The sequence below is a fragment of the Macaca thibetana genome, chromosome 3 (genome assembly GCF_024542745.1).
Source record: "Macaca thibetana thibetana isolate TM-01 chromosome 3, ASM2454274v1, whole genome shotgun sequence".
Classification (NCBI taxonomy): domain Eukaryota; kingdom Metazoa; phylum Chordata; class Mammalia; order Primates; family Cercopithecidae; genus Macaca; species Macaca thibetana.
In genome coordinates, this window is record NC_065580.1 from 55,515,630 (window position 1) to 55,536,969 (window position 21,340).

At 36.3% G+C, this 21,340-nt stretch overlaps 1 protein-coding gene across 3 annotated transcripts in view; it reads left to right on the top strand.

The window, feature by feature from the left end:
• The window catches only part of RELN (reelin), a 515,960-nt gene that overhangs the window by 336,398 nt on the left and 158,222 nt on the right, over positions 1-21,340 (top strand). For all 3 annotated transcript variants that reach the window (XM_050782664.1, XM_050782662.1, XM_050782663.1), the window contains exons 17-20: positions 1,253-1,319; positions 5,379-5,612; positions 6,290-6,451; positions 11,570-11,806. In XM_050782664.1, coding sequence (XP_050638621.1) covers positions 1,253-1,319; positions 5,379-5,612; positions 6,290-6,451; positions 11,570-11,806 — 700 coding nt within the window. The remainder of the gene's footprint in view (positions 1-1,252; positions 1,320-5,378; positions 5,613-6,289; positions 6,452-11,569; positions 11,807-21,340) is intronic.

Consider the following 21,340-nt stretch of genomic DNA (forward strand, 5'->3'; position numbering starts at 1 on the left):
ACTTGACCTCAGTATGGTGCTGATTGTAACCATATAGTGCTGGGTACCTTGCTAAGCATAATATGTTTCTTTACTTATTTCCTCCAAGAAATATCATTATCCCACTTTAAGGAATAGGAATATTGAGGCTTAGACAGGATAAATTACTTATCAGAATTTCCTGAATGAAGCCAGAATTTGAAGCCCGGATTATGTGACACCTGAAACCAATACCTTTAACACCTGAAACCAATACCTTTAATAACTCAGCCTGCTATCTAATCTCTTCCTAAACCAGAAGTTTCCATCACCAAGAGTTTTCCTTTTCCATTGGCCTGCAATGCATTGAATTTGAATTACTCCACCTGTTAACTGGCAGGTATTAAGTGCTTATAGGAGCATAGGCTACAGGAAAGTTTATTTTACAATAAAATTATTTAAATACTTTGAAATAACTACAGAACAGAAAAGAAAATGATAACGAGTTATAAATTTGCTTATGCCCAAAACACTGAGTACACGAGGTTTTATTGCATCTTGAATTTCTCATTAGTTTAATACCACTTTTACACCATTTGGTATATTATTAATTTTGCTGATTAACAAAAGAATTAATATATTTAGATGTGTTGGAGTCTGAGTATCTCAGAACCTACCATTCAACAATCAGTAGCCTTTTTCTCAGCATTCCAAAGATTCAAATTTAGGTTTGTAACATCCTATTATCAGCCAAGCCCAGCGTTTAGGAAAAAAAATCTGCATGATGGAGAAAACTTTAGGCTCAACAACAGATTCTTAACCCTCATTTCCAGGAAAGGTAGATTAATATTTAGAAATATATGTAATAGTCATCCACAGTATTATAGATTTTTCCCCTAATAGGAATGAAAATTATGGCATGACTTCTCCATATTGTGATATGTCAGATTGGTCCTTTGTAAATTCTTTTTTTCTACCTAAAGAATATAAACTTTGTAGAATGTTCAAGGCAGAAGCACTAATATTGTCTAATAGAGTCTATTGAGGAATTCATAAGCTCCTATCTTCTTTGATATGAAATGTTAAAATCTTAAAAGGATTATCTGTGTAACTTGTAACCGTTTCAGTAGCTTTGTAACTAAGCACTTACCTTATCACACAGCACTCCATATGTCACCCTGAATTCCTGCACACAACATACACACAAGGGGCCATGTTGCATGGATATTGCTTCACAAAATTGTACTGGTAGTGTTCTGTGTTTTTGTAATTATGTTCTCTTTTCCCCCGACAGTTTATATTGGCCCATCGTGTCTCAAATTCTGTTCTGGCAGAGGACAGTGCACTAGACATGGCTGCAAGTAAGCATCTTAAAATAACACTTACGCTTCTCCTTTTGGATGTATAATTTACATATTGAAGTCACATGTCATTTAATAACCTTTTTTAGGATTGGGGGTCTTTTAAGATTAAAAAAATGGATATTTCTAATAGAATTTAAGTGTAATTCAAATGTATTTTTAAGTGAAAATTAATACATTTTATGTTAGGCTAAATTGTGGACAAATTTAGCATTCCTCATGCGAATTTGTGAACAAATTGGAATTCCTCACAGCTTGATGGCTGCCTTTCCTGCCTGTAGTTACATCCCTTTCCATAAACTTGTTCGGGTGTTCGTGAGTCACATTGTAATTCCCAGCATGCTTTGTAAATGATTATAAAAATCAGTAATGACCCATAGATGCAATGCTAAAGGAAACTGGACTGGGCCAAATTTAGCAGATTTGATAAGCAAATTCATCATCTTTAAATATAACTTAAGAATCTTGTTTACTTTTGAAAATCATTTGGGTCTTTAATAAATTATAAAGTATTTTACAAAACAATGCTGTTGAATATGAAGTCTGAAATTATACATTAATAATGTAATATCTAATTACACCAGTGAATTATTTTATGTTTATACCAAAAAATGGATATTCACATTTATTATGTCATTCTTATATTAATATTTAATTATAAAATATTCTGGAAATTCCTGAAACCACAGGCAATCTGTTATAAAGATAAGTTTTCAACAGCTGATCATCTAGTCTACTTTTTCTTGTCCTTCCAAGAAAAAGAGTAATTAATCAATTAGTTAATTTGTTAATGAGTAGAGAACTCATAAAAGGGCTTTGAACCTGATCATTTAGAAATTGCAGACTGGGCATGGTGGCTCATGCCTGTAATCCCAACACTTTGGGAGGCTGAGATGGGTGGATCACTTGAGGTCAGGAGTTCGAGACCAACCTGGCCAACATGGTGAGACCCCCCATCTCTACTAAAAATACAAAAATTAGCCAGGCATGGTGGCATGCATCTGTAATCCCAGCTACTAGGGAGGCTGAGGCAGGAGAATCACTTGAACCTGGGAGGCAAAGGTTGCAGTGAGCCAAGATCGCGTCACTGCCCTCCAGCCTGGGCGACAGAGTGAGACTCCATCTCAAAAAGAAAAGAAAAAGAAAAAAAAGAAATTGCATGTATGAGCCAAGCACTTGTTGACATTGAGATTAGTGTGGCTTTTTAACTTTCTAACTTTATTTCAGTGATTTGAATTAACAAAGACATCACTCTGCCCAATGGAAACTTTTTATAAAATATGTGAAGAATTGAAAAATTTCCATCTATGTTTCAAAACTGAATATGCATCCTTGTGTTCTCATAAAACTACCAACTCCCACCCCAAAACACTACTCATTAGATCTATGAAACATTGGCTGATATTTTCCTCAAGTTGTTATGTGCATCCATTATCCATAACCAGATCATCTTCTTAGTGTATTTCAAATAAAATTAACATGAGGCCGGATAGTTTTGCAATTCCTGATGTTGTCCTGAAAAGTTTTGGGAAAAAAAAATTATCTAAAATGACAACTGCTTTTGTTTTCAAAAAATAGAAAGTGGTATTTATAAAAAGACCTATCTATAATTACTGTAGTTATACTTCAGACTTCATTTTATATGTATCATATTCCTCTTAGAATTAAGTGGTTTTATTAAGGCTACCATCTATGCCACCCATGGTGGATACAAACAGAAATCTAAATGGTGGCTTTATGCTTTTGAACATTGTTCTTTTTTGACACCATACATTATTCTGAATAGTCATAGTCTTTTCCTCCTTCTGAAGTTTTACCGAATATTTTCACCATCTGGAACTTTAGTATTTTTCCCTATTTCTAACAAAGTTTTATGTAATACTCACTGGCTTTGTCCACTTACAGTTGAGCTAAAAGTTTGACTACTACCTCCTTTTCCAGCAATATGTACCTTATTGAGTTTGAGCAAAATTGCACAGAAAAGAAATGTATATGTAATGCCACTTCCTTTAAACAAACCATTGAATCTGGGACCTTTGCAACTTTGTCTTTTTCTCTCCTCTTTACTCTGCCTCTCCCCCGTTTTACTGCTATTTGCTATCAAGATTCTACCCTCTCATGTTCCCTCTAACACTTTCTGGCCTGTGTACAATCCCAGACCTGGTTCTCTAAATGGACAGTCTACTAACCTGATAAGCCCAACCCTGTTAGAGATGCTAATGAGGAGAGAGAGCATTAGAACCCTTTCTTCATATGTGTCATCCATATAGCTTAACAGTGGGGTCTTTTTCTTGACACTACAGGGTGACTCTACTGCTAAATTTAAGCATGTGTAGATTCATCAGTAGGAGATGTATTGGGAGTCAGGAGAGACTCGTGTCATACTCAAAATCACCAACGTGGGTGATCCTGTTGTTTTGCTGAGAAACAGACTACAAAGTTTTTGTTTTTTAAAAAAGTTATTTTTAAAAAACTATCAGCATTATTTCTCAATTGAATAACCTTTGATTAAAAGTAGACTTTTAAAACGACTAAATGGAAAGTGACTCCAATGTGAGTCATCTCTAAATGAGCGCCAGTTTCTCCCAGTCACTTGTCCTGAGAAGACACATTTAAGATACACAAAAATGTAATTGCCCTGAAATGCACTCTGGAATAGATAGTCTTGTTAAGGAAAACTAATTCCAATTCGTGACTGTGGTAAAACACACTCAGTTTCCTGACTTTAAAAAGTGTTCAGTTTAGCTGATTTTAAACATTCTTTTCTGGAAACAACTTGGCTATTCAGTCTAAGTCCATTAGACAACATGTGAAAGAAGGCTCATCCAGTAAATATTGGCTTTCCTTTCATCCCCTTATTGATGCTACTTAAGATACCAAGACAACCTTCAAACTTCATGCTACAGTAGTTCTTAGCATTTTAGGCTCCAAATTATTTGGTAATCTGATAAAACCTGTGAACCTTCTCCCCAGAAAATCCAATATACATAAAAGTGGGCATTTGATTTTAGCATATTTTTACATTCCATGGATCCCTGAAAGGCCAGCATAGACTCGAGTCTCAGTAGTACTGCCAAAGAAGAATACTGAGTCGTGCCACAGTATCACTTCATTGGTACATTTGCTTTGTAAAGGTTTGTTTCAGATTTCAGCAAGCTTTGAATGCTCCCACGAGAATCCCCCACTCAAAAAGATACCAATTGAGCAACCTTATAAATGTAGTGAACAGGAAATAGCACAGTAAAAACAAAGAATTTGAAACTATTTCATGATGAATAATCTCCTTAAAACATAGATGTTTCCATTGCTGATTCATCTGTGATGAGGTTTTCTCACTGATAGAAGGCTTGGGTCACTCCTATATATTCTAGTCAGCTAATATAAATACAGCACATTCTCACATAGAAGCAAGCAGGTTATTGGGGAGTAGGGAAAGGTTTATTTTTCTTGAAGTGCCACTAATTTGGGAGAGTCCACTGAGAGGCAACGCAGTGCTGCTAAGGATGTCTATCTAGGTCAAGGGTGTACATATCCCCTTTATACATTTGAAATAGTTAGATTCATTTTCCAATAGTTTCTAAATATTTAATTCCTATCACAAGCATAACATGTATTTTAACATTTGTTCTTAGAAAAAGTTTATTCTGGGTATCTTATTAGAAGTGCTTTATGCTGTTTCTTTTATAAATGTAATGAGCATTATGAATAAAATTGTATACATAAACCTTTTACAGATATTTTAAGTTGGAAATGTGTATGAACATAGATGTATTTTAGATAAAACTGCTGGTACTGGTTGAAGGTACTGGTTGAAGCTGAATTGCTGTTTTAATTGTAGGCTTTTTATGGCAGTGCTGCGCAAAGACTGTATTTGTCTGGAATATTTACAGTCAATTAGCCCTTATCAAATCTTCAGATTCAGTAGTCTCCAAAGACTAATGAGCCTCATTTACCATTCAATGAAATCCTAGCCTCTGGACTTACTCCTCCCCAAAGTAGATTCGAGAATCTCCAAAACAGCCAACAGTTTAAGATTTAATTTCACCATATTTTTTTCAGGTGTGACCCTGGATTTTCTGGCCCAGCTTGTGAGATGGCATCCCAGACATTCCCAATGTTTATTTCTGAAAGCTTTGGCAGTTCTAGGCTCTCCTCTTACCATAACTTTTACTCTATCCGTGGTGCTGAAGTCAGCTTTGGTTGTGGTGTCTTGGCCAGCGGTAAGGCCCTGGTTTTCAACAAAGATGGGCGGCGTCAGCTAATTACATCCTTCCTTGACAGCTCACAATCCAGGTGAGTGAAGGCAGGGGAGAATACATACAAAAGCCAGATACTAATGTTGAATTTAGTTATATGATCCATTTTTATTTCTTATATTTTTTCTGATAGACATCTTCTCATTTTTAACCAGGGTTGTAGGGAACTTACAGTTTATTGACAGTTAATTTGCCCTAGTTTTTAGTAAATTAGGAGGCCCACCAATGACTTGGATATTAATGACTGACTAGGATTTTTAAAATATGAAATGTTAGCATCAAAACTATGTTCTTAAGCCAAGAGCTAGTTAATTATTTATGTAGTTTTATTTATTTGACAGCTTGCAGAGGCTGATTAGATTTACTCTACAACTTCCCTTCCCCCAGTGTCTAATAAATAATGCAGTAAAGAAGTGATTGGCATTTTAAGTGTATGTACACAAGTACATAGTATACAAATGTGCATAAACATCCAGTTATATTTTTATGGATCTATCTGTATATAAAATATGTATATCGACATGTACATGAATATCTACACATACTCATACATCTCACAATGAAATTACTTACATTTCATAAAAGAGGGATGAGTGGAAACATTTAATTTGGGAGTAGTTCACTTAAATCAGTTTGAAATTCCTTAAAGACCAAAATGAACATTATGATTAAAAATGTTTATGCATACACTAATTATAGACAATTTGTGTCTAGGTTTCTGCAGTTCACACTGAGACTGGGGAGCAAATCTGTTCTGAGCACATGCAGAGCCCCTGACCAGCCTGGTGAAGGAGTTCTGTTGCATTATTCTTATGATAATGGGATAACTTGGAAACTCCTGGAGCACTATTCATATCTCAGCTATCATGAGCCCAGGTATGTTGGAAAGCATTTGGAAAAATGGTTGCAGAGTGATATCTCCCTCCTGGGGAAATCATAATTCAAATGGTATAAAATTCTAGATATTTTTCCATTGACAGATGGAGCGGACAAAGATTGATGTGTCTTGCAATGAAAAACTACCAAGCCGACCCATTCGTTTATCCCACTGACTTCTGATCATTTGAAGGAATTTATTGTCATATTTTTAAATATGCATCTAAGGGAAATATTTCGATGCTTGTAAAAGAGAAAAGTAGGCTGGACGTGGTAGCTCATGCCTGTAATCCCAGCAGTTTGGGAGGCCGAGGCAGGTGGATCACAAGGTCAGGAGATTGAGACCATCCTGGTCAATATGGTGAAACCCTGTCTCTACTAAAAACACGAAAATAAGCTGGGTGTGGTGGCGCGCAGCTGTAGTCCCAGCTACTCAGGAGGCTGAGGCAGGAGAATTGCTTGAACCCGGCAGGCAGAGATTGCAGTGAGCTGAGACTGCATCATTGCACTCCAGCCCTGGCAACAGAGCGAGACTCCGTCTCAAAAAAAAAAAAAAAAGAGAGAAAAGTAATTAACACTATTACACAGGATTTTAATATGGCACTAAATTATAAATGCTGTTGATAAATACTAGTGATATATTTTAATATGTTGGAATAAATTATATGATGTAATATATATCGTATAACCAATATGTTATTAAGATTTACATGTAATATAATTAAGTAATGAATACAAAGAAATTTTTTAGCATGTATAGTGTCTCTGGCAAAAATGGGATGTTAGGGTTTATTTAAAGCCCTTTCTTCGGACCATTTCTATTTTTCTTTAGTGTATAGATTTCATCATATATAGTATCAGTTGTCAGATTTAAGTCTTACTTGAAGCTGGGCTATCTTTCATTGTTGGCAGAATAGTAACACAATTAATGGTACAATTTCAGGTGTGTCTGAAAGATCCTTTCGCCTCCTAAACACTTACTGAGCTACTCACTGAAATTCCTTTAAAAATATCAAGGCATTAAGGTTTAAAGTTAAAATTCCATCAGAGTAGTTAATACTGTGGCTTACATTCACAGTCACATATAAATGGACTAATACTCCATTTCACCTCATGGAAGTATATTTTAATCATGAGGAGATGAGAAAGAGAGAAAGCTTTGGACACGGAAGTTTGCATTGGCACCCTGGAAAAAAGACAGGGTTAAGGAAAGTAAGAGAGGGGGACTGAGGATATATTTTATATATTTTACAGTTTTGCCTAGACCTGCCCCTATATTTAAGTATTTGCAAATAGATGAGAACTTTTATTTTCATAGAAAATGAAGTAGCATGTAACAGATAATGATTAACATCTATTATAACTTATAAATGTCATACATTCTAAAATTTTAAAGATGCACCAACTGTGTTAGGTATTTTCATTTTCCCTGTATAGGTAAAAATCTACTGCTAAACTCAACTTTCTTACTAAGTAGAGACACATGAATCCTAAACAAACCTTTCATAGACTCTCCATAGTAACCATTAAAAGAAAATTAAACAAAAATCAAGGTAATGATGAAAGCATGAAGAAAATATCACAATCCTAAGTTGGCCTAAAGCACAATTTTTTCTAACAAAGATGGACAGCTGCAACATTCAGTAATCAATCTATATCATGAAATTTAATTAATCTTTGTTGATATGAAAAATAATTACACATTTAATGTGCTATTGCAAAGGCACGTTTAATCTTGCCTGCCATTTGACAGCAACATTTTTCTTCTAAGAATCAAGGTGGCTTTTCAGTATTAGATATGTGCACGGCTTGAAAGATTAAGATCAAAGTGGAGTTTTTTTAAAAGGAGAACGTGGTAATGGTAGCAAAAACACCTTAATTTTCTGTGTGTGTGTGTATGTATGTGTGTGTGTGTGTGTATATATATATATATCTCTCTGTATCTCTGTCCATGAAATTCTTCCTCCCGCCCCCTCTCTCTTACAAATATTAACAAAAGGTGACATGGCAGAAGGGGAATTTGATATATTCTAGATACCAAATTATATTTTATATGATAAATAATACAAACCATGTAAATTCTTCATAAGAAAGTTAAATATATCTTGATGCCTTTAGCCATTTGCTATATTTCCTTCAGTATAAATTGCTGCCTGTAACTGCTGTGAATTCCATACTGTTTCTTCATGCTATGGTTGTTCAAAAATGAAGTGTGATTCATAAATTAGACGTGCTAGTTGGCTAACCACTATTACTCCTTGACTATTTTAAATAATTTGCTTGTCTATGATTCATTCAGTAAATAAAAGAACTCTATCTGCTTGTTATTAATAAAAATTTAATATATCTAAGTTAGTCTTTTAATTCCAACTGACTAGAATGTCTTGTGAACTAATTGGTATTTTTATTAATGTAAAATTATGTATCACTGGTGAGACTAAAATTATTCTAGCTTTTCGTCTTAATCATAGGGCTTGTTTTTACTCTAAGATTATTATGAAGTCTAATCTTAGTTTCTTTTTATGTCTTGATTATTATATTTGATCTCCTCTTTGTTCTATCATGTCATCCAATTCCATAGTGTATATCATTGTAAAACATTTTTTAAACAATTTGATCTTTATATTTGATCTCCTCTTTGTTTCTGTGTGTCACCCAATTCAATAGTACATATTACTATAAAACATTAAAAAAATAAATCTATGAGGTTAGGACCTACAAACAAAAGGAAGATTGAGGTAGAAAGTTGACTTAAGTCTCTGTGTTCTCCTCTAGGAATATTCTGATCAGACAGTTCCACAGCTATTCTAACCAGCCACTATAATTTGCAAAGAGTGGTGAAATCACCAGGAACTCCTCCTATACCCAAAGATATGATGTAGAAGTTAAGAACAAGGCTCTAGAGCCAAGTTCCCCAGATCCAAATCCTGGCATTAGCACTTATAGTCTGCTTAACCTTAAAGGGATTATTTAACCTCCTTGTGCCTCTGTACTCACATCTCTATCAGGCATATACTGATAATACGTACTATGCAGCAAAAATTTGTTGAGTCCTTATTACGTGCCAGATACTGCTCTAGGTACTAAGGCATAATAGTGAAAATCAGACAAAAAAGTTTCTCGCCCTTGCCGTAAGAATAGCATTATTCTAATTTCACAGATGAAGCTGCTGAGACACATAGAAGCCAAGTGCTTTATCTACAGTTGCAAAATCATTAACCATTAGGTGTCAGAGTGGGAACTCTGGCCCAAGAGTCTGATTACAGACCCATAGTCTTAACACCTCTGCCATGAAAATATTGGTCACTTCAGTCACTACTATCACATTCATATACACTATTTTCCTTAAAAGTTGCCTGGCAAATTCTAGTTTCCAATTGTTATGTTAAAAAATAATATTTATTTTCATCAGAGAGAATATTAACTGCTTTTATAATTATTAATATGAAGAAAAATTATGTTTTTAATAACAGTGCTAAACAAATTATTAAATCAATGACTGATATTTTCATTGTTAAACCAATTTAAATGTAGTTTATTTAGTTTCTTTCTATATATTATGTATTTTTATAAATATATGCATTTATTTAATAAACAGATTCGAAAAATTAAAATGAAAATTAGTAAAATACTTAATTTAACAAAACCTGACTCTTCTAATAAATTTACACTGATGAAAAATTTTACAGATTTTAGAAAGTATGTAAAACTCATAAATGTATTATAGCTATGTATTTTTAGTTTAAGAACTGTTTTTAGGGCCGGGCGCACTATCTCACACCTGTAATCCCAGTACTTTGGGAGGCCGAGGCAGGCGGATCACGAGGTCAGGAGATCGAGACCATCCTGGCTAACATGGTGAAACCCTGTCTCTACTAAAAATACAAAAATTAGCCGGGTGTGGTGGCATACGCCTGTAGTCCCAGCTACTCAGGAGGCTGAGGCAGGAGAATCACTTGAACCTGGGAGGCAGAGGTTGCAGTGAGCTGAGATCGCACCATTGCACTCCAGCCTGGGCAACAGCACAAGACTCCGTCTCAAAAAAAAAAGAAAGTGTTTTTAAAGTTTTATTTCTGTATTTGCATATGGATTTTCCTTTATTTAGAAAATATGTTTTCTTCTATTGTAACAAGTCCTATCAGTTCTGTACTGTTTGTATAATCAATGGTGATAGTCATATTAGTCTACCCCAAATATCCATGTACAAATTATTTGAAGGAAAACTAGGTAATTATTTTTTAAATAACTTTCAATATGTAAAACAGCACATTCCCAAGAGGTGGTTTAGCATATTTCTTCACACAATAAAAATATGAAAGCCAATCCAATTTCTCAGTAAATTCAGCCTTAGATGTTGAAGTTTTAAAATAATTGCTTTCTAAGTAATTCAACTAGTCACTTGACTTAGGAAGTTTTTATTTGCTCATTAGTTTAAAAAAAAAAAAAACAAACTCAGCCCTTCCAGTGTGTCTTTACTGCAAGCACCTTTCCTGGTGTTTAATTGTACTTTGACGGTAACAAATATTCCCTTTGCCATTTGCTTCACATCTCACCTGTGTATGGATGCGAGCAGCATGGTACTGTGATTTATGGAGCTTTCAAGTAGATGTCATTGCAGTGGCAATTAATATATGGTTCCTGCTGCTGTGTACAATAATTGCTCCTGGAAATTAGATATTATTCTTAATTTTCTTCCCCATTTATCAGATACAGGTTTATTGTCATAGCTGCCATGACACAGCAGATGACCTCACACACTATGATAAACTCATGGGAATGAGGAAGTATCCTGGTTCCAAACAGCCAAAACTGTAATATGTGTAACAAGCTGCCCAAGATCCTTTACCAGACTGTGATGAATACTGTCACTTTGACCACCATGTTTATTGAGAGCTTTTTCAAAAGCAGATGAGTGAAAGCAAAGTTACATTTTGGGGTGTGTGTGGAAGATTTTGTTGAAAACAGACAGGAAACTGGACATCTCAAAGAAACATGTTTATCATCATGGGAGAACTATTTTTTAATGCTATACTTCAGGGGAAAATCTATCCCACTATAAATATTTGTGTTTTAAGATGACAAAATAATCTGAATTTTGACCCTTTTTTTTTTCTCTAGAATAATCTCTGTAGAACTACCAGATGATGCAAGGCAGTTTGGAATTCAGTTCAGGTGGTGGCAGCCGTATCATTCTTCCCAAGGAGAAGATGTATGGGCTATTGATGAGATTATCATGACGTCTGTACTTTTCAATAGCATTAGTCTTGACTTTACCAATCTTGTGGAGGTCACTCAGTCTCTGGGATTCTACCTTGGAAATGTTCAGCCGTGCTGTGGCCATGACTGGACCCTTTGGTAAGGATTTCATTGTTGTTGTTGTTACAGTTTGCACTAGGAATTAGAACATGAGGATGATCTTCCAGTCTATTCAGCACTTAGCCATTTGTTGACAAGTATTTACTAAATAGGAACTACTTGAAAATAGTACTTCTGTTACGAGTATGTCTACACAAGCCTACTTGTATGTCTGCAAGTAAAATGTCTTGGGAAAGAGGACCGAAAACAAAATACTGATAGATTTAAATAAACGTAAAATTTTATGGCCGGGCATGGTGGCTCACACCTGTAATCCCAGCACTTTGGGAGATCGAGGCAGGTGGATCATGAAGTCAGGAGATCAAGACCATCCTGGCTAACAAGGTGAAAGCCCGTCTCTACTAAAAATACAAAAATTAGCCAGGTGTGGTGGTGGGCACCTGTAGTCCCAGCTACTCGGGAGGCTGAGGCAGGGGAATGGCATGAACCTGGGAGGTGGGGCTTGCAGTGAGCCAAGATCACGCCACTGCACTCCAGCCTGGGTGACAGAGCAAGACAACGTCTCAAAAAAAAAAAATTACCGTATTTATTAATCTCAAATTTTCATTTCCCACAGTTACATATTTAAAAAAACAAACAAACAAAAAACCTCTTCAAAAAGTGTTAGTAATTAAAGTGACTGCCATATTCTCCCTCAGAGGCCCATGGGGTTCGTAATGAAACATGAAGTCACTCTAGTGACTATTTTAATAAAATTTATCATGAGTAGCTCTGTTTTCATGCTCTCTTATATAAGGCCCCAGAAGTATTTTTAGCCATGATTGGTTAACTAACATCTCCTTTTTAATCCATGTTATCAAACACTATTGGACCAGTGACTCATATAGTTAATGCCAGTGGGGTTTCAAAATTGTGGGATAGCCTAATTAAGGTACCCTTCATTTTTAGATTTTTCCTCCTGGGGTCATATGTGAATTTAATTATACAACAAACAGTAAATAATTTAATGGTGATTAGTACTTCATGTACATCAGTAGGATAATACAGCAGTGTTAACTAGGGGCAGGAGCTGGCTACTTTACATAGGAAACTCCCAAGAGGCTTCTCGGAGGAGGCTACCTTTGTGTAGTTCACATAGTGGATATAACACATTCCACTGATTGGGAAGCGGGAGAACATGAAAGCTCCAGCCACATGAAGATCTGGAGGAAGAGAAATGCAACTACAGAAAACTTTGTGGTGCACACAGTTCCCCCAGGCGAGAGTGACCATGACATGTTCAAGGACCAGGAAGGAGGCCAGTTGTCCTGGAGACCAGGTAGTGAGGTAGTGAGTGTCAAGGAAACCAAGAGATGTGCAGAGGCCAGTTCTTTTAGGGTCTTCTAGGCCCGGAGATCCTGGACTTAAACTCAGTCCTGTGTGATTCCAAAACCCACAACCTTCACCACTGTGTATACTGCCCCTCTCTAGGTTCCATTAGGACTGGAAATATGATTGAAGAAGCATTTTCTAAGAGACTTTTATTTTGTATTGAGTCATGGTTAGACCAATTTAATTCCTTCAGATGAATCTCTCTGAAAGCTCTTCACCACTGTTGCCTCCAGAGAGCATATCATAAATGACCCATCAGTGACCTTATCATAATTAGAGGTAAATTTTACACACTATTGCACAGAAAATTACCTTCGATGGGACTTGTGCATGTATAGTCAGATCTCACAGCAGGCTCAAATTCTAGCATCAAAATGACAGCTAATGGAATGGAAGTACAGCTGGTCACTTTTGCTGCAAGCACTGTCAAACTGGATAGAATGAAATTTCTAAATTTCTATAAGACAAAGTAGGAAGGTGGTGGTTTTGGTTTTTTTTTTTTTTTTTTTTTTTTTTTTGAGACAGAGTTTTGTTCTTTTCACCCAGGCTAGAGTGCAATGGCGCGATCTCAGCTCACTGCAACCTCTGCCTCCCGGGCTCAAGAGACAGATTTTCTATTTGATAGACTCAGATGCTTGTTTTTACAGATGTTCTTTGTTAGTCCCAGAGACTTTAAAGAAAATAAAGGAATAAAGCAAATAAGGTGTAAAGATGTAGAACAAAATGAGATTTCTTAGAATTTCGTGCTTCTGAAAATTTAAATTGACCTGAATTTACAGTAATTCAAACTGATCATGTACCATAAACTCTATCCTTCAAGTTTGTGTAGAAGAGTTTTTTCCTAACACTTTTAATATAACAAAGAGTCATATCATGAATGCAAGTCCTGTATCATGTTTACTTTCATAAATAGTTAACATCTGCTCAGATAAATGCAAAAGTTGCTGAGCATTTTAATTTAACACTTGCATTGAATGCATGATAACAGCAGTTTAATTTCTGTGCTTTGATCAAAACCCTAAGAACAATATCCTTTCACACAAGTCTGATGAATATTCTTAACCCACCCCCGCTTTAATTGGTGGAGATACATTTACTTTGTGAAAGTACAATCACAGTAATTATGGAAAAACCATAAGAAAACATAAATAATTGTACAATCCCTATGGGCACCTTGAGCAGCCCCATAGGAGTTTTATTAACAACCACATGTGAGCAATCGATTTGACTTTCTGATCGTCTCTGAAAGGAAAAGGAGTTGTCTTGGTTATGAAACAACAGAGAGTATACCCTGGCGGTGATAATGAGACTACAGAAACACGTTAACCACTTTAATAAGGACATGAAAAATGCTTGCTTCTCATTAAAATGAAACAACATGGAAGATCTCAAACTGTTCCTATTTTCTTAGCCAGTGAGTCAGAATAAAACCCCTTTTAGTGACATTGTTTTCTCTCTGCCACTGTTGAGAAATACATTGTCCAAGATTTAATGTGAATTTACCTTGGGGATGTTTTTCAGAAACACTTGTTACAATATTAAAATTTAAGTGATGATATCGACCAACTATTTATTATAATCTCATAGTCCTAAAACAAGCTGTCATTTTTTAAATGTAAAACCTTTGGAGCATATTGTCTTATGAAGTAAGAATTATTTAAACATATTTAAGTATGCAGTCTCTGCCCTTTAATGACCTTGTTTCTCCCAAGAGAAATTTTGAAATATATGTGTGGTCTTACGAATGGCTGGTGTTAAATTAATTGTTGTTGGTTTTTCTCAGCTGTGAGTTCTTTTGGTTCTCATTTTCTAACTCATGACTTTCCATGAGTGTAGATTGTCATTACTCAGAGTGTTCTTCAGGGAAAACTTGGACAATTGCTTTTTCATTAGAAGAACTACAGTCAATATGCTATAAATCACTTTCCAGCATGTCATCCTAGAGCACTTTTTTCCAGTGGAGAAACGAATTGCTTTTAATTCTTCGAATACTTTCTTCCATACGTAGTATCTGAACTCAGAACTTCTGTCTCCTTTAGGTTCTAATATTCCTTAAAACCTCTTACATATATTTTAAGATCACTAAGGGAAAAATTCTAATTGAAGTTTATTATATTGCATCTAGTACTATTAGTGATAATACCAAGGGAACATTAACATTCCTCTGGTTTATTAGATGAACATAACATTCATCTAATAAACCAGCTAGATACAACAGGTGGGAAGGACATTGCTGTCGTATTAAATTTAGAGTTTGGGTTTTAAAATGTATACAGTTAAGGCCAGACACAGTGGCTCATGCCTGTAATCCCAGCACTTTGGGAGGCCGAGGCAGGCAGATCACCTGAGGCCAGGAATTCAAAGACCAGCCTGGCCAACATGGTGAAACCCCACGTCTACTGAAAATACAGAAACTAGCAGAGCGTGGTGGCACATGCCTGTAATCCCAGCTATTTGGCAGGTTGAGGCACAAGAATCGCTTGAACCCAGGAGGCAGAGGTTGCAGTGAGCTGAGATCATGCCACTGCACTCCAGCCTGGGTGACAGAGCAAGACTGTCTCTCTAAATAAATACATAAGTGTACAATTGAGAGAGAATAGTTGTTGTAGCATTTAGAATTGGCAATTGTTTTTAGGAAATATGGTGTGGTACAAACATAGGCTTTGAGGTCATAGGCCTGAGTTCAAATTCTCACACTGCCACTTAGAAACTTGTAAAATTAAAGCCAGATAATTTTAACTAAGGAGGAATTTTGAGTATATATTTTGATGTAGCTGCTTTAGGAAGTTTGCATCAAAGCAACTTTATCAAAAGAAGAAATAACTGAGTTTTGTTAGTAATGTACAACAGACATCCCTGACTTCTAGCTCCACCCAGAACTTCTACCCTTTCATCCCATCTTTGTCTTTCATTCCATTCACGAGCTAGTGCCATCCCTAACCCTTACTCCGACTCTAACCACTGCCCTATACAGCCTCACTCCATTGCCAGCCCCTAATCATGAACTATTAGTTGGGCATAGAGTGAGAACATCAGTCTTGCACATTCTTTTGTAATTTCTAGAAGGTGACATATTTTAATGATTTCTTTTTTAAATTACCAAACCTTTTCCCATATCAAAACAGTAACATCAAAAGACCACATATTCAAGGAAATTTGTTTAGCCTCTTTGAGCCTGAGTTTTTCTTTTCTTTTTCTTCGCATCTTATTTTTTTTTATTTTTTTTTTTCTTTATTTCTTCTAAAAAAAAGAGGGGGGATACGTGTGAGCCTGGAGTTTTCATCTGTAAAATGGGAGCAATGATACTTACTCCCAAAATTGTCATAAACATTAAATGAGATGTTAGATAGCAAATACCTACCATGAGCCTGCCATTTCCATTCCCTTCACTGTCTCGTTGAAAGAAAGAAAACTGGTGTCTATAAGATCCACATAATGAGCAACGTTTTTGAATTTTGAAAGCTAAAAAACATTATTTTGCCTGAGCAATACAAAAGAGCATTCTCTGAAATTTAAAGAGATCAAAATAGAAATGTTAAGAGCTTTATTGTATAAACTAGATTTGGTTGAGGGAGAAGGTTGTAGGGTTGTGCAACAGAAAGCTCATAGTGGGTATACTTATTTTTGCCAGTACTTTCCTATCTAAATGCCAATCACCATCACTATACAGATGGATTACATTCTAGGAATGCTGAATATGTTATCATAGAAAGTATTTTGTGAATGGTGAGTGATTAGGTTACTAGGAAATCCCAGACCTGAAGGATCCTAAAAGCCTGTTTATCTCATATTGTAACTGAAACACAGTTCATTTGCAATAAAAAGGTAGAAAAAAGTGCTATGACTCTACTAATAATTAAAGCAAAAATTAAGATAAGAAAAGCTATAGTTTTGTTTATCATTAATGGTGCTTGAGGAACAGCAGATATAACTAAAAGATTTAAAGATAGACGAGACCTGTAGAAATGTTCAAAGGGCCTCTTGGGTACTTTCATGGGCATGAAAGACAGAAGGTTCCTTATGTCTAATTTTAGTTTTTTTAATTAAAGCTTTCTTTTTTTTTTTTTAACACAAGTAAATCACTGATACTAATTATCTGTTGGTCATTTTTTAGAGAGAGAAATTTCCTAAAGTAAGTAGAGAAAGTACAAAGAAAGTAAAAGAGCAACATGAACAAAGTGAAATCAGCTGTGATTTACAAAAGGCATGAGGAGGCCAGGCGCAGTGGCTCACACCTGTCATACCAATGGGAGGCCGAGGTGGGTGGACCACCTGAGGTCAGGAGTTCGAGACCAGCCTGGCCAACCTGTTGAAACCCCATCTCTACTAAAAATACAAAAAATTATCCGGGCATGGTGGCAGACGCCTATAATCCCAGCTACTTGGGAGGCTGAGGCAGAAGAATCACTTGAACCTGGGAGACGGAGGTTGCAGTGAGCCAAGATCGTGCCATCGCACTCCAGCCTGGGCAACAGAGTGAAACTCCGACTTAAAAAGAAAGGCGGGGGGCATGAGGAAAAAAGGGTCACATTGAGTGGTATGTGATGATGTGATGGGAGGATCTTTGAAACTTGATTTTCCACACCAGCCCCAGGTGGCATGATCCGCCCTAGAGAGAGTAGGAAGCTAGAGGTGTAAAATGAAGAGAACAGTTGCAGTGTGGGTGCCCAAGTCAAAGGGAATTGACAAATGCGACATGTTCAGGACATTTTAAAAGTATGTGTTCATATTTCATGGGATATTTATGAACATGGACAAGCAAAAATTATTTGTTTGTATATTTTATGAGAAGCAGCAGTCACCCAGGCAAAAATCCCAGATTAAAAAGGATCCTAAAAGCATGTTTATCTCATAAGTTAAATACAGTTCATTTGGCATAAGAGCTAGAAAATAGTACCATGGCTTATTAACAATTAACCAGTACTTTAGTGTTATATTATTATATAATAATGTGACAGAACTGAATGATAGGTGAAATTTTAAGTTATACAAGATGGGCTATTTGTTAACATATGTGTAGGTTATAAGGACCATCAGGAATCCACAATAATGTGTAGTAATGGGTGACTCAAAGAGTTTGCCAAAATGACCTGAGAATGGCCATCAGAGCTCATGCTACATAAACCTGCCTCTGTAGGGACATTCAGGCCCACAGGAGGATCTGCACACAGTGAGCAAGCATTGTACCACACATTTTAAAATGAGGTCTACCTCTCCTTCTGCTACCTTTTGGTTAATTTATTGAAATAGGAATATGTGTTTAAAGAGGTTTGAATCAGAATCTTAACTACATGCAGATCTTTATTCCTTTAGACCAATCTTAAGAAACTAGTCAGTGTTTGCCTGATACTAATTGTAAGGATTGTGTTGTTGGTAAACATGGGTGAAGGGGGAGTCAGATTAGTGCATAAATAGAATATTAGATAGCTCTATTCCTTGGTTCACAAGGAAAAAAAATTATTGACAATCCTTTATAAAATGAATCAACCTATAGAATAACAGCCTAGTAAATTTTGTTACGATTTTCCTTTCACGAAACATCAACCTGTAGCTTATACAGAAATTTTGTCTGTTTAAATAGTTTGTTAGCAAGCTTAGAGTATTCTTGGAATTATCTCTTACAAAGACTATTAAAATGAGCAGTAAATCAACTAATATTGTACTGCTGAAGGAAGTCAGTCCGGGTGAGATGGCTCCCAGGAGCCACCTCAACGACCATTTCACAGTAAATGATTATCTAGGAAGCTTAGCAGATAGATAGGTAAATACATTGAGTGACAAATGGAAAAGTCACTTCCTATTACTCTCAACTGCTGTGAAGAGTATTCTCAGTACTGAAGACTTTTGGTGCCTCTATAAAATTGCCAACATAATAGAATAGATTTATAAGTGACTTTCTAAGCTAGAGCCTATTTATTTAGCTTTTCCCCAATGAGGATTTCATTACCTGAAGTTTTTCATTTATTGATAGACTAATTTATACATTCGGCTATTTATTGATTGATTTACAGGCACTATTTGTACTAAAAGTGTAGCAATTAGTGTTGGAGACAAAGATAGAAAGGCCCTTTGCTTGTGAACCTTACATTCTAGAGGGAAATAACAGGTACTCAAATTCATAATCATATTCCAGACTGTGATAAGTGCTGTTAGGGTAAGAGAAATGGGGTTTTATGTGGCAGAAGTGGAGAGTGGAGCTATTTTAGGTAAGAGGGTTGGGGAAGCCCCCTTGGGAGGCATTAGAGTCTAGAATGATGAAAGTGACAACTATGTAAAAGTATGGAAAAAGAGCTGTGCAGGCAGAGGGAACAGCAAGGGCAGAGGCCCTGAGACAGCCAAGAAACTAGATCATATAGCTTCATAGAACAGTATAAAGATGCTGGATTTTACTCTAGTGTTACAGGAATCCAGCAAATAATTTGAAACAGGGGAGTGATGTAATCTTCCTTATGTTTAAAAAATATTTGTGGTTGCATTGTGGAGAATAGGGGTAGAAGATAATAGAAGGAGCAGTAGAAGGAGCTCAGCTAGGATGCTAGTAATGTCATCTTCATGTGCTTAGAATAGGATGGTGGCAGTGGATGAATGGACTATTTGAAAATATATATTAGAGGATGTATTAATTATTAGGACCTGCCTAAGGGATGGATTTAACGACTATATTCTAAAACTTACGCCATGTTGATGTCCACAGGGTTAATTTTTAAGTCACGTATTTCTCCAAAGTTAGAGTTCTCTAAAAATCTTGTTTTGGACTAAACAGCTGAGTGAGGTTTCAGAAATAAGGAAACAGACCACTAAACAAATTAACAGCAAGAAAAGTCTACATTTGATGGTTTACATTTGTACTTCTTTCTGGTTTGTTGAAACACATTTAGCAGTCTGAGACAATTATTTTTATTTTTGTTTTTATTTTTCTGAGACAGAGTCTTGCTCTGTTGCCCAGGCTGGAGTGCAGTGGCACAATCTCAGCTCACTACAATCTCTGCCTCCCAGGTTCAAGCAATTCTCGTGCCTCAGCCACCTGAGTAGCTGGGATTACAGGCACCTGCCACCACACATGGCTTATTTTTGTATTTTTAGTAGAGATACAGTTTCGCCATGTTGCCCAAGGTGGTCTCAAACTCCTGGCCTCAAGTGATCCACCTGCCTCTGCCTCCCAAAGTGCTCAGATTACAGGCATGAGCCACCGCACCCAGCCTAGTCTGAGACAGTTATTTTCTATGGACAGTGGTTCACAAAATCTCCTTGACAGGCCCTGGTTGAGCCATGTGGGTCAGCCTCTGCAGCCTCCTCCCCTGCCTTGCTGCCTTTCATTCAGTCTACTCCAGTCACACTGCACTTCCTTCTCTCTGCACCAACAAGCCAAGCTCTGTCCTCTCCCAGTACCTTTGTATGAGCTGTGCCTCTGCCTAGGAACCTTTTCCATTATTTCTTTTGGGCACAGTGCTTGCAGCCTCCAAGCTTTCCAGGAGACTGGGAAAAGTTTAAGGGCTGCAAAAATGGGTATTATCTCAAAACTATGACAAGAAACTCACCAAAATAAAATGAATACATTTTAATTAAATGTCTACAAAATACTACATTAGGCTAACTTCATTAATTGCTAAATTTCATATTCATAAAATTTCAAGATGGAAATAATATTTTGGTCACATTCCTTAGTATGCTGAGAAATCACAGCCAAAAGTATATTAAATGCATTACTAGTAGCCAAATGAAATTTAAAGGCAATGTTACAAAATCCATTTGGGTACTTTTTGCAGCCCAAAATATTTATATTTAATGTGAGACATAGGTGCATTTTAATATGTTTTCTATGAAGTGAGATGAAATTTCCAAAATTAAAAGTATCAAGATCCTCAAAAGTCTTAAAATGGCTCTGCTTGAGTATGCTCTAAATAAGGCACTTGGTTGCACATAGGTGGAAGGAAAAAGAAAGATAATTTCAAAGATTCCTCATGTATTTTCTCTCTCCCCTGCATGCTAAATGTTTTCAGCCAGGGCATCAGACCTGACTACATCAACCAGTGTGTTCTGTTCCAAAAGGGAGTGCTGTTCAAGGAAATAGAGGAGACAGAAAAGAACTGAGAGAGACAGGAGTGTGTTGAAAGGGCAAATCCTAATGATAAGTAGTATAAATGTGGATCAGGTTAGGCCAGGCATGGTGATTTATGCCTGTAATCCCAGCACTTTGGGAGG